Consider the following 13795-nt stretch of genomic DNA (forward strand, 5'->3'; position numbering starts at 1 on the left):
GGCACTTGGCATTGGCCACCATCGGTAGACAGGATACTGGTCTGGATGGACCTTTGGTCTGACCCAGTATGGCCATTCTTACGTTCATACTCCCCACCCCATTATCCAAGTCGTCAATGAAAATATTGACTAGCTCCAGACCCAGGACAGACCCCTGTGTGATCCCACTAGACAGCCTACCAGTTTGACAGCAAATCATTGATATTTATTGAGTACTGTGTTTCAGCCAGTTGTGCACAAATCTTATAGTAATTTCATCTAAATCACATTTCCCTAGTTTGCTGATGAGAAGGTCATACGGGACTGTCAAAAGCCTTACTGTTAAAAGCTAAAAATCAAGATGTGATATATCTATTGCTACCCTCTACCCACTAGGCTGGTAACTTTATCATGAAAGGAAATTAAGGTTGGTTTGGCATGATTTATTCTTGAGAAATCCATGTTGGCTACTACTTATAACCCTATTATCCTGTGGGTGTTTACAAACTGATTGCTTAATAATTTGTTTCAGCATCTTCCCAGGTATTGAAGTTAGACTGACTGGTCTATAATTCCCTAGGTCCTCTTTGTTCCCCTTTTTAAAGGCATGTACTATATTTGCAATTCTCCAGTCTTCTGGGACCTCACCCATCCTCCATGAATTCTCAAAGATAACTGCTAACAGTTCCGAGATTGCTTCCAATAGTTCCTTAAGCACCTTATGTACTTCAGTACATGTTTATTGATTATTTGTAACTTTGAGTGGAAAATCATGGCAACCAGGATGAAGAAATCCCTTTAAGGATGGCTAGTAATGGCATAATGCCTGAGGAAAGAGGGTTTGAAGATAAGCAACCTTCCTGTGAACAAAGCATCAACTGCCCTCTCTATCCAGGAGGTAGAATTGGACCTGCAGGGATTCCCAAACACTTTTACAGAGCTCAGTGGCACTAAGACTTGACCTGGCAGGCTGCAGAATAGGACTACTCATACGGGTTTTGGGGAAGTAGATTGGTCATGATCTGGAAATTTTGAAAGGCTCTGGAAGTGATCTTACATTAGGAAGCCGCTGAAGATGACCTGGGGTGACCCTTTCCTGTACCTGTTCTAGATTCACTATCAGATAGTGCTGTCCTCAGAAATTATCCTCCAAGTTATCTTACTTCAGTGCACTGTTGAATAAAGTTGCAGCCACTTATCCAAAAATTTCAGATGTTTGTTTTCAATGGCCCCTTACCACCAGCCAAGAGAATTTTCTACCTGTTTAAACTGGACCTGCTAGAGGAGAAAGTCAGAATTTGTTCTCGCTCCAACCACTACATAGTCTCACTGAATTACTTTTGAAAACTGAATTATATCTATGTGGTAACAGTTGCAGCATGGCAGGTAGTTGACTGCATGAATGAATTTATGTGAAAGTGGCACCTTATTCAATAGACCTGGTCTATGTGTGATCTGGACTCTGCTCACTTCAAAAGCTAAGTTTATTTTACTTCCATCAGCACTGTAGAGCCAATATATCTATGAGAAGATGAGCAGATTCCAAACAGGGTCACATCATTCAAACTGGTCATGTTCTGCTTACAGAATCTTTCTTGATCTGTGAATGAAAGAGGACCCAGCTTGACTTTCAGATCCCAAGTTGAGCTTGCAGAGCTGGCAGTTAGGAAAAAATGCATCAGGGAGACTAGAAGAAATATGAAACCCCAAACTTCATTTACTACAATGCTTAGGAAAATGGACTGACACCACCTTTTATTCACATGTGCAGAACTTCAATATTGATTCTGAAAACCATGTACTTTCAGCCAACCTTGATGACATTTCTCCAGATTAACAGGCACCTAAACAAACACTATAAAACCCTTCTCCCATTTTAATTATACGCACTGTATCAAGATTAAAACTGGAAGAGACTTAAAACCTTTAAAAATATTATTTGTTTGGTAATGTTATTTTAAAAGGATGATGATTTTCTGCCTTGGCTAAAACCCAGTTAAAACAGAACATATTGTGCTAGAAAAGTGTGTATTAATTATTTCACATGCAGTTTACCCTCAAATTTCTTACTAGCAAGTCTTTCAGGTCTCAAACCCTGAACCACTCAGCATTTATGGTGTTGTTGGTCTCCTCATAGAATCATAGACTTTAAGGTCAGAAGGGACCATTACAATCGTCTAGTCTGACCTCCTGCACAACGCAGGCCATGGAATCTCACCCACCCACTCCTGTAACAAACCCCTAACTTATGTCTGAGCTACTGAAGTCCTCAAATCATGGTTTAAAGACTTCAAGGTGCAGAAAATCCTCCAGCAAGTGACCCGTGCCCCACGTTGCAGAGGAAGGTGAAAACTCCCCAGGGCCTCTGCCAATCTGCCCTGAAGGAAAATTTCTTCCTGACCCCAAATATGGTGATCAGCTAAACCTGAGCGTGTGGGCAAGACTCACCAGCCAGACACCCAGGAAAGAATTCTCTGTAGTAACTCAGATCCTACCCCATCTAACATCCCACCACAGGCGATTAGGCATATCTACCGCTAATAGTTGAAGATCAATTAATTGCCAAAATTAGACTATCCCATCATATCATCCCTTCCATAAACTTATCAAGCTTAGTCCTGAAGCCAGATATTCTTTTGCCCACACTGCTTCCCTTGGAAGGCTGTTCCAGAACTTCATTCCTCTGATGGTTAGAAACCTTAGTCTAATTTCAAGTCTAAAACTTGAGAATCTCAAAGGCTTGGTACTGTTGAGGTAATAAAGCAGGGCCTTAGACATATCCAGTATATGAAGTTTCTTCCCCGCCCCCCACCCCCACCCCGTGAGGAATGTGGCTTCAATAAGATGACTGGTAAGGTAATAAACCAGTTCAAAGGGAATTTGGAGAGTTAGGGTGTGGTTTCGTCACTTTCTTGTACCTCTGGAATGATGCGTGTGGCAGTTCAGCCACAAGGGCCTGCATTTCACGGACTCTTCATGCTGATACGATGGCTATGACTCAGACAGTTGAATGTGGGGTGTATAATGAGCATCCTGATAAGGGTTCAAAACTCTAAGAGGACAACACTGAGATCCCACGTGAGACTTAGGTCTCTAATCAGAAGGCAGACATGAAGGCCCCTGAGGAATTTTGATAACACAGGATGTGAAAAAACAGAATACGACAGTATCAAGAAACTGAACGCTGCCAGTTGGCCTTTAAGAATACAAAGGCTAGGCCTGCTTTCTTCAGTAGCAGTATGTTGTCCAGAATCTTTATCATCAGGGTCTCCACTGTGTTCACTTTGTTTCAGGCTGCCTATTTGGAAAAATCATTTCCACTTCCATGGTAAGTCTCTGGTGGAAGCTTTCCAACTTCATAAAAAAATCATCTGAATCGGTCAGCCTTGCTCATCCAGCCTGTCAAGTAAAATGGCTGAGGGCCTGGATGTAATTTTGGCCCTGATTTTGCAACAGTATGTCTAGACAGGTGGCAAGGTGTAGGGGAAACTGACTGCACATCTGCAGGAGAACAGAAAACCAAAACTGCCTCAGCCAATAGGAGACACCATCTCACATCACTGCAGATGACAGACTTCTCATAGCTCATCACGAGTCCTAAAACAGGAAAAAAACAGGGAGAAGACATGATATCTAGGGGCGCTTCAGTCTTCTCTCAGGACTTGCCTCTGATCTGCCAGTCTAGATATGGGTAGGTGTGGATTCAGTTTCATTAGATGTGTCGCTAGTTGGTGAAAACTCAGTGCTGAGGAGGGTCTCAAGGACAGAACCCTATTTTGATAGCAGTCGGGTCCCACAGTGAAGCTTTAGTGTTTCCTGTGGGCCGGTGGATGATGAGGAGCTACGAATGAGTTGTGGGTTTGGAAAGATGGACACAAGTATTACCGACCTGAACCTGAGACAGAATATGTATCTTTGTGCCACCTCTTCAGAGATTTCCCGCTGCTCCCCCATCTCTTCTGAACTGTTGGATAGCATTAGTTCAATGTAAAATTTTCAGTGGTTATGAAATATTATTACATTATTATAGCCTTTCTGCATATTGTCCTGCTTGAGGGGTTCTCATGTAAAACTCAATGAATTTTGCATCTCGGTGTTTGCCACCTGCACACTGACTGACACAGGCACAGACTTGCTGATGTGAATTTGCATGTTAAGTCAACTGTCAAATTCCACTTCAGGACCAATTTAACAAGTTCGTAAAAGCATTTTCACAGATTGTTCTTTTGATCATTAAGGGATAAAGAAAGAAAATCCCATCCTCACAATCTATCAGTATCCTGGAGATGATGCTGCAGATGGAAGCTAGCTTGTGTACATTTACCGAAGCTGGAAATTACACCATCAGATCCAGTGCAGACATACCCTTAGTGGGTTAAAATGACCCATTAGGTCTTATCTTGTAAAAATGTAATGCCTATTTCCAATCCTAAACTTACCTACCAAATCAAATCCAACGAACTTTATAATTTAACAACTAACCTTTAACATCTCAAAATCTCCTTCTCCTTTGGATCCCTATTGCAAGGACAGATGTCCAGTCTTTGTTAATCTCTACATGGACTATCACACCACCTTGCTCTGGGGCCTACCTGGATCCCACCACTACACTGTACTCAAAACACTGCTGCTAAAATCATTTAACATTAGGTGTAGCTAGAGCAGCAAGCACTACCCTCCCAGCGTCCTTCATTCCTTGGAGTTTTCTTATATGAGAAATGACTCAATCCTGTCAACTCAACTTCAATGTCCTGTTCAGCTCTAATCCCACCTACATGTATGGTCTCTTTGCCCATCACACAACACTAAGACCAATACTCAATCAGCTCCTCTCACCATTATGATGTGTGACCTTCTCCCAAGCTGTTCACTGCACCTGAAATGACCACTTTGACCCCAAATACAATCCAGCCTTCTTCAAGGCCCACTTGATTAGCATGCATGCTATCTTCTGCAGTAAATATAGTTTAAGCAGCAGAAACTGTGATGCAAAGCAAGATATAAATCAAATATCTGGAGCTGGTCAAAATTTCTCATTTGAAACTTTTGACAAATGGTTTTTGTCAATAAAAAAAATGCCCACAGGACATATCCAATTAATGACACTTTTGGGGTTTACATCAAAAAACTGAAAACTCAAGAAAAAAATGTTAGGTTTGGGAAATTAGTCAGTTTTTTGATGAAAAACACAAGACTTATTGAGAAATTTTTCAATGAAAACTTGTTTTCAAATGTCTTCATTGGAAATGTTTTGTTCCTAACCATCTGAAAAAAAAAATCAATTAAGCCAATAAATAAAATGGAATACTAGCCAAGTAAAAAAAGTAGCACTCTTACAGCCTTATACTTGGGATGGCTCAAGTTTTTAGAACTACTGCTTGTCTAACATCACTCCCTATACGTCATGTCTAACACTGTAAACCCTTTAATGACAGGGACCAGTTATTTGACCACTAACCATGCCTGTTTATAGTGCAGAATATTTCTAAGGGACTATGTAGACAGACCCCAGCTTTGCACTTCTGATTACGGGTTAACTAAAATCACAAAACTTTAATGAAAGTAAAACAGACATGTACTTTAGGCACTAGACAAAAGAATGCGGCCTAATTAAAGTGAGGTTTCAGAGGAGCAGCCGTGTAGTCTGTATCCGTAAAAAGAAAAGGAGTACTTGTGGCACCTTAGAGACTAACAAATTTATTTGAGCATAAAGCTCACAAAAGCTTATGCTCAAATAAATTTGTTAGTCTCTAAGTTCCACAAGTACTCCTTTTCTAATTAAAGTGATGTACACCAGTAGTTCAACCTATTTACCATTGTGGATCACATATGCAGCTTTCCATGTGTTATGTGGGCAGCAGCCACACAATATATATACTACCTGAGGATGTCACATGGGCCGCAGCTGTGTGCTGATTGGGCTGCAAGCAGCTGGTGGGCCACAGATTGAGAACCACTGATTTACACCCTCCTCAGGGTCACTAACTTGATAGTTTGAATTAGCTACCCTATTGAGGTGCATCTTAACTTAGGTTTACTATATGGTAGCAGTGAATTGTAAAATGTAAATTAATGTATTTTGATTTCCAAAGCAAGCATATGTATATACAGTCAATTTTTTAAATTCACTCAAGAATAAGCCACTTATTTAGCCACTTTATTTTCTGAAAATATGTTTGGACTTTTTTTTAAAACTTTTGTAAGTAAACAGTGCTCTCATTCCCCTTCCCATAGTGAGCAGTAATTCCCCTATTGGACCTTGTGTGTGTCTCGAGGTCAGTGTTTTAAAGAAGGTCATTGACTACTTATCAGTATGAAATTGGGGATGAGGATTAAGTAAGGTTACAAGGTTTAAACATAAATATAAAGTATTCTGTCCAATAGCATTAGGAGTCTGCCTTCTATTTTCTGTGTCGGAATCAATACCTACTCGGAGAAAAATGCATTCAACAACTCAACTGTTTGAAGATTTGTGAACGCTAATACCTCCCCTCATCTCTTTCACTAGACCCCATCGGTTTACTCCACAGCTGAGTTGGCAAGTTCCCTGAATGATTGTCAAAAGGGAAAACAACCCATGATATTAGGCTACGACTGTCGCATAGCATTTCAGAACAGTGTTAAAAATTCCATAAACACAATAAAGTATTCTGTTTGTAATATCTCAACCAACTACCTTAATACAGTTATACTGTTAGAGAAAGTTAGTTTTAATGCCTGAATTTGATTTAAAGTGAATGAAGTTTGCCATCTGAAGTATTTAGGCATATTTCTACCTATTCAGCTGTACACAGCCTTTGTTTTCTTGCTTTAAGATAACTGATGTTTTCTTGAACAAGCTACTGATCAGGAAAAGCCATTACAAAACTTGGTTTTGGTAATAAGCCAATCAACTCTGGGACCAAGGAAAGTCAGCAATAGTGAGCAGCTTGGCAAAGCTAACTAAGTATTCAGTATGATAAAGAAGAGCTAAGCAAAATTAAGATGCCCACGCTAGAAAGTGGACTTTACACAAGCACTCCAGTAGAGATGGAACATGGACAGAATCATGTTTTAAGCATGTGAATGTTCAAACATTGGCAGCCCAAAGTAAGTAAAAACTAATTTTCATCTTTCCTAAAATGTTTTGGTCCTCTTCTACAATAAAGACAGAAGGGTACTCTGTACTGCTGATGCCTTTGGCAGATCATGAAACAAATCTAAGCAGATAGGTCACACCTTAAGGTAGTTGGAAACACAGACAGCTAGTGAAAACCTTCACAATTTTGCTCTACAGAGACTACCATTTGGTAGGCTTAGTGAGGAAGGGGAGAGAAAGAAGAGAAGAGAAGAAAAGAAACTGGAAGCCAGGGAACTGGGTTTGTTTAGTCTGGAAAAGACGACAGAGGGGACAGGATAGCAGTTTTCAAGTATGTAAAAGGCTGTTACAAGGAGGAGGAAGAAAAACTGTTCTTCTTAACCTCCGAGGATAGGACAAGCAGCAATGGGGTTAAATTGCAGCAAAGGAGGCTTAGGTTGGACATTAGGAAAAACTTCCTGTCACGGTGGTTAAGCACTGGAATAAATTGTCTAGGGAGGTTGTGGAATCTCCATCAATGGAGATTTTTAAAAGCAGGTTAGACAAAGACCTGTCAGGAATGGTCTAGATACTTAGTCCTGCCATGAGTGCAATGGACTGGACTAGATGACCTCTCAAGGTCCCTTCCAGTTCTATGATTCATGATATGCAGGCAGCAGTGGGGATAGGGAAAACATGGAGTTTCAGTTTGTTTTACTACAAGAACTACTCAACTAGTTGCAGTGAAGCCTATAAACCCAACACGTGCATTGGAGCTACAACAGCCTGGTGCTCCTCTGCATAATACTTCGACTTCACAGTGCTTTGCCCCTTGGCACCTACCCATTCTGTTGGCTTCTTTTATGATGCTCAGGAAGCAAACTGTGCAGGAGAACAAATGGGTTCTGAATCCCTGTCTACCTCAACTGGCTCTAACAGTTCAACAAAATTCCCATACCTGTTTGTATTGCTGTTATGTCAATGATACTCATACACAAAGAGAAATGGTTGATATAAAGCGACAGTGGCTTATTAAGAGAAACATAGTAGCAAATGAAATTCCTACTATTTGCCAGCTAGAAAGAAATTATGGACTGAGGAATTTTAGAAGAGACAGTAGCAACCCTTTCAATGTCTGTTTATAGTGCGAACAGGCAAACCTTACAATGAGGTGATTCCAAAAACACTTACCTATTTGTACTTGTTCTGGCTGACTAAGTGACACAAATGCTGATGTATCATCAATCCAAGATACCTGAATATTACCTAAAAATATAGAACAAACAAGAATCATCATAACAGTTATGACATTTCACGCAGTCTAACAGGTTCACTCCGTGCACTGATGTGCCACGGGATGGGTAAAGTCACATGCTTTATAGTAACTAGAGTTTGAGATGATTATGTCCACTTGGATCTTACTGTAGTGCGTACCCCTAACATACATGAGCCCAGAATCTTAACCACAGGTGGGCATGAAGAACTGAGCACCCTCAACTTCCACTCATTTCCTTCAGTAATATGGGCAGGTAGAAGACTTAGTTACAAGCGGGGAAGGAGGGTGGGTCATAGTAACCACATGGACAAAGGCATCTCTAAGCCACTCCACTTACTGTAAATTAGGTAACCTTTGCAAGCATTTGTCCACCTGCATACCACTGTCAGTGACTGACCAGCAGTTAACTCAAGGAGCTGGGTGATAAGACTCCTATTTAAAAAACGACTAAGACAGACCTGCCTAATCTGATCTAGAAGCTGCTACAATGGAGTAATGACTGGTAAATATATAAACAAAACTCCAAGTAACTGCTCTACTTCTCAGAAATAGAGATTCCCCTAAAATGAGCCATAGGAGTATCTGCACTAGCTTGAAAAGGGAGGATTACTTTGCTCAATATGTAAGAAACTTAAATACAATCTGAAACCTACTTTGAGTGTCTAGGTGGCAACAAAATCATTCCTTGGATTTATTAGCAAAAGCTACCACAAGCCTGCAAGAGTTTCAGAATGACTGTTTTAAATAATGTTATTACAGCCTTGTCCTCTTATTTATGTGTATAAAACTTATTCTCTGTGGGAGAGTCAGGAGGCTTGGGAAAAATACTGGCAGATGTATAAACTAATTTAAAAGCTGAATTACAACTCTGTGCTTATGGAATACAGCATATACGCACAGGGGACCCATCGCCATTAAAAACAGCATCAGCACAACATTAAAATCCCAGGTTGGAAAGTCTCTAACTGGTAGAACTATGAGTAAATCCTGTTGGAAATGTGGATAGAGTGGTGTGGGGGAAAACTGAATGACCCTCAACCTGTGGATGATGCACAGAAACAGCTGCCAAATGCACTTGAACAGAGCTGATTGAGAGTCCTGAGTATTCTAGAGACAATAAAAGACTCCAAGGGTTGAGGGTGCCTCTGAATGGACTACAATGAAAACAACTTTCATTCAGCTTTATAGGTTACGCTTGTAAAGGCCTTTCTGCTCTGCATCAAAAACTCAAACGGTCATCAAATAGAATTTAACCAGCTAATCTCCACGTCATCAGTTGTAGAGAAATGAGATCTAGATGGAACACTAGATCATGATTCTTTGGAATGATGTCTACAAGATTTTGAAGTGGAAGAAGTGGGTGAATTGATGGGTGTATTGGGTCAGAAAAAAACTGATGTGCCCAGGCTGGATTTTGCATTATCTGGGCTGTCCCAGCACACATTCCTGAGGACTCTGGGCATTAGTGGAATGGGGATACCATAGTAGCTTCTTTTCCCACTAAATCAGAAATGCCTCTGTTAGGGGACCTCCCCCCTCCGCCCAGTTGTAGAATACTTTATCTAAAACTAAGTCCATTAGTCCCCATCAGTGGTGACTGAGCCTTTCCTGCTGTGAGGATCTGCATGTTTTGAACCCCTGTGAAATAAAGAGCTATTGGGTTGATTTAATGAAGAATACACCACTCTCACAAAATAAACTGCTTCATGATAAGGGGGAATATCGTGCACCACTCTGTTTATATAATGCATCGCCATCATACTGTCTCTGTTGGGATCTTGATAGTGCTGTCCCAAAGGAAGGGTAACAAAGCCTTGCAGACTAGACAAACAGCTCTGAGTAGAAATACATTTGTGTAACTGACTTTGTCCAAGGCAATAGACCTGAACCTGAAGGTTGTTTAAGGCCTTTTCTACCCTAGAAAACTTTTGCTGGCATAGATATGCCAGCAAACCCTCCAACTGTAGACACAGTTTATACTGGCATAAGAGTTCTTCTGCCAGCCTAACTCAATTTACTACTACAAATCCAATTCCAAAGTAGGTATTCAGACATGTGACTAGAAACAGCAAAATGTAGCATGCTCTCAGACAAAGTTTGTCTCAATTAAATCTGAATCACAAATTAACAATCTTTTCAGATCAATACTGACAGAAACTGATTCCAAGTGTAAGTTAGTTTAATAATTTTAGCTTTCTAATCTATTCAGATAGGTTACAGAATGCTTTTTGAAGCTCAGATAATAAAGTGCTGCTTTTTTTTTGCTATGATTAATCATCCTGAGCTTTTTATTCTTTAGTTTGCAAGTTAAGTACTGTACCTCTGAGTGGCCAGGTGTTCAGGATGTAAATTACAATAATCTGAAGACCACAAGAAACAATTGATTCAATATGGTTTCTGACAGCCACAAACTTAGTAACTGTTTCTGATATTAAAGTCCTGAACTAGAAAGCTCAATCGTCCTGTAAACGAAGTTTATCACTTAAGTGCAAGTTCTCTGAAGTTATGTTTATACATCATTGCATTTCAAGAGGTTCAAGCGTCTCCATTATTCTAATAGTCCAGAATGTTTTAGGAATGTGGATCCCTGCCCTCCTGTGGGGAAGAGATTCAGTACAGTGGGAAGAATTATGCTACTAGCCTTTGCAGGTAGCATAACAGTTCTTTGAGTATAAGGATTCAGAGTCAGGCAAAAGAGTTGAGATGAGAGTGCACAATATGCATCTGGTAATGATCTGTTAATCTCACACTAGCCAGAAGAAACCTTTTCCTGGCCGCTTTAACCCTGCTCCAAACATATCTTAAAACAGTTTAGTATACTGATTATGTCAGGCAGTATCATTTTTTTCAATTTATTTTAATTTTAATTAATTCATATTAACTTATTTCATTGGCATCCAGTTGGATGGTTATGTCACATCCTTCAAGTCTTCTTGCATTTGCCATTCTACAGTTCTACCCTTCATTACTGGATTCTGATCCAATTTGTACTCATTTTCCTTGATACTTGCTCATTGCACCATCTTTAATCCATCAGTATGAGGGATGTTAAGAGATTCATAGATATTAAGGTCAGAAGGGACCATTATGATCATCCAATCTGGTTAAATACTAAAAACCAGATACTAGGTTAAATATTATTTTGGGGCACGAACATAAAAATCTGCAATCCAAAGTGAGCGAACCCCAAAAGGAATTCTTATACAATTCCTCATGCTGATCAGAGAGTCTAGGCAAAAGAAGTTTGCTCATATTTGAGCTGACCTTTGATTAAGAGTATGTTAACTGAAGAGAAATAGGCTATAGAAGCAGGATAGACTAGTAAGCTAGGTCATCCAGCAAATGTGGTCAGCATTCTTAATAAATTTTGTAAATACTATATATTTCATGAGTATGGTGAAAGGATAATAGATGTCTGAAAAATAGACACAGCTGTGCTGCAAGTACAGTATTTAACAAAAAACATAGCTGGATGCCAACTTACATACTGTAACACCAAGCCAAATATAAGACATTCACTAGAGTACAGAACACTAACTAGCAGGAAAGAGTTGAGCCAGGAAGAGTTCTCAGTTTTGAGACATCTAACACAGGCCAACTTTACAATCTGAGAAGTGACATTTTAGCCTAGCCTACAAGGTCATGAGTTGTCAAACAGATTTTTCCCCCCATTAAAAAAAAGTTTACACCTTCACTTTTAAGTATTATTAGAACTTATTTTATCCAAATGGCAGTACATGAAACTTAAATCTGCCATTTCTGAGGAAAAGCTGCTGGTGTTAATATTTGGTCTCAATATTTTAGTTTTTATATTTATTTTCCTTAAATTAAAATTATGTAACAACCTAAAATACAGGAATTATCTTTTTGGACAGCACATTGCACTATAATGCCTAAGTGAATTATACATTATTCAAACAATATGTATGGGAGGATATGCTAAGACTTGCCCTGTTTTCATGTTAAAGATTGGCTGAGTACCATATAGGTCACCCTGAAACTGCAAACAACTTTTGGACACCTGCTCCCAGGACAGTGGAAACAGTTTTAAGACTTTATCTTGTGGGCAGGGGGTTAGTGCAGGTACTCGTACAGCATTTGCCAGTTAAGTAACTGAGAATGGTTAATAGAAACTATACAATTAACCTTTCTGGCTGGAGGACAGAGTGCAAAGATAGCAAGAACAGCTAGAGGGGGTGGTCAAGAAATCTATCTTCAGTTGGGAATGGAAAGGAAAGGCCAGAAATGCTCAGAGCACAAACAGAATGGAAAACTTTCATGTGACTTGTATAACCTTTCTTCAAATTTCTTTAATACATGCTGAATTCCTCCAGAGTATATGGGAGGTATTTAGTACATATTACTATACTAGAAGGGTTTAAAAAAAAAAAAAAGCTGGGGAGTTCACCTTAAAATGCCTTTTTTATTTTTAAAACGCAAAAATGTAGGAAGTTAGATTAAATATTAGTTTTATGACAGACATTAACACATTTTCATCATAATTAGTAAAGCTTGAACACAAATGCTCAAGCAACAGTGGTGTTACAACCAAGCAATGTGGAATATGAAGTATAGATGTGCAGGAGCGCGTAAGGTTTTTCAACATATGTGTCAAATGTTGGTTTAAAGTGACTTTAAGAAGTCAAATTACCATCTATGTAACACCTGGATTATTAAAACTGAATTTTAGAAAATCCAATGTTATTTGTGCATTTCACATTTTGATCACCAAGCTTAGACAATGAAAACAGATCATCATCCATTTTTCCTCCCCCACTAAATGATTCTTTTGCACTAGCAAAATGCTATGTTTAGTCTGATTAAGTCCAACTCACTCATTCTGGTGAATTAAAAAAAAAAAAGACAGTTTGGTAATAGTTTGACAATATTTTGAGTTTAAGTTACCTATAATTAGCAAGGACTGAACAAAGGCTATGAATTCAGCATAAAACCTTGGTTAAGTACGATCACATCTGTCATCAAATGACTCTTGAATATTTAATACCATTTCAAGAGTTTAAAGAGATAAAAATAATGTTTTAAGGATTTCACAGTCCTGTGCTGAGATTTCTTTAGGCTCTGACCAGCACTCGTTATGAAAGGGTAAGAAAATTTGTTTAAAAAAAAAAAAAAAAGCAGTATGAAACATTTTAAAATAATAACAAAAACAGGAGTGGTAAATAATGAAGACAACTGGTCACTGATACAGAGCAATCTAGATCACTTGGTAAACTAGGCAGAAGCAAATAATACATGTTTTAATATGGCTAACTGGAAACATGTATACTTCCAGGAACAAAGAAGAGGAGGTTACTCATCTGTGCAGTAATTGACATTCCTCAAGATGAGTGTCCCTATAGGTGCTCCACTCCAGGTGTTGGTGCGCCCCTGCACCTTTGCTTGGAGATTTTTACAGCAGTACTTGCACAGGCCGCGCACATGCAGTGCCTGCCTCACGTGCCAACTGTATCTCAACAGCACGC

General features: G+C 39.3%; 1 protein-coding gene across 3 annotated transcripts in view; it reads right to left on the reverse strand.

Annotated features, from left to right (window-relative positions):
• PARN (poly(A)-specific ribonuclease) overlaps positions 1-13795 on the reverse strand; it is a 176817-nt gene that overhangs the window by 93207 nt on the left and 69815 nt on the right. For all 3 annotated transcript variants that reach the window (XM_074965438.1, XM_074965439.1, XM_074965440.1), the window contains exon 21: positions 8228-8302. In XM_074965438.1, the coding sequence (XP_074821539.1) occupies positions 8228-8302 (75 nt within the window). The remainder of the gene's footprint in view (positions 1-8227; positions 8303-13795) is intronic.

This window comes from Natator depressus, chromosome 10, assembly GCF_965152275.1.
Source record: "Natator depressus isolate rNatDep1 chromosome 10, rNatDep2.hap1, whole genome shotgun sequence".
Taxonomy (NCBI): domain Eukaryota; kingdom Metazoa; phylum Chordata; order Testudines; family Cheloniidae; genus Natator; species Natator depressus.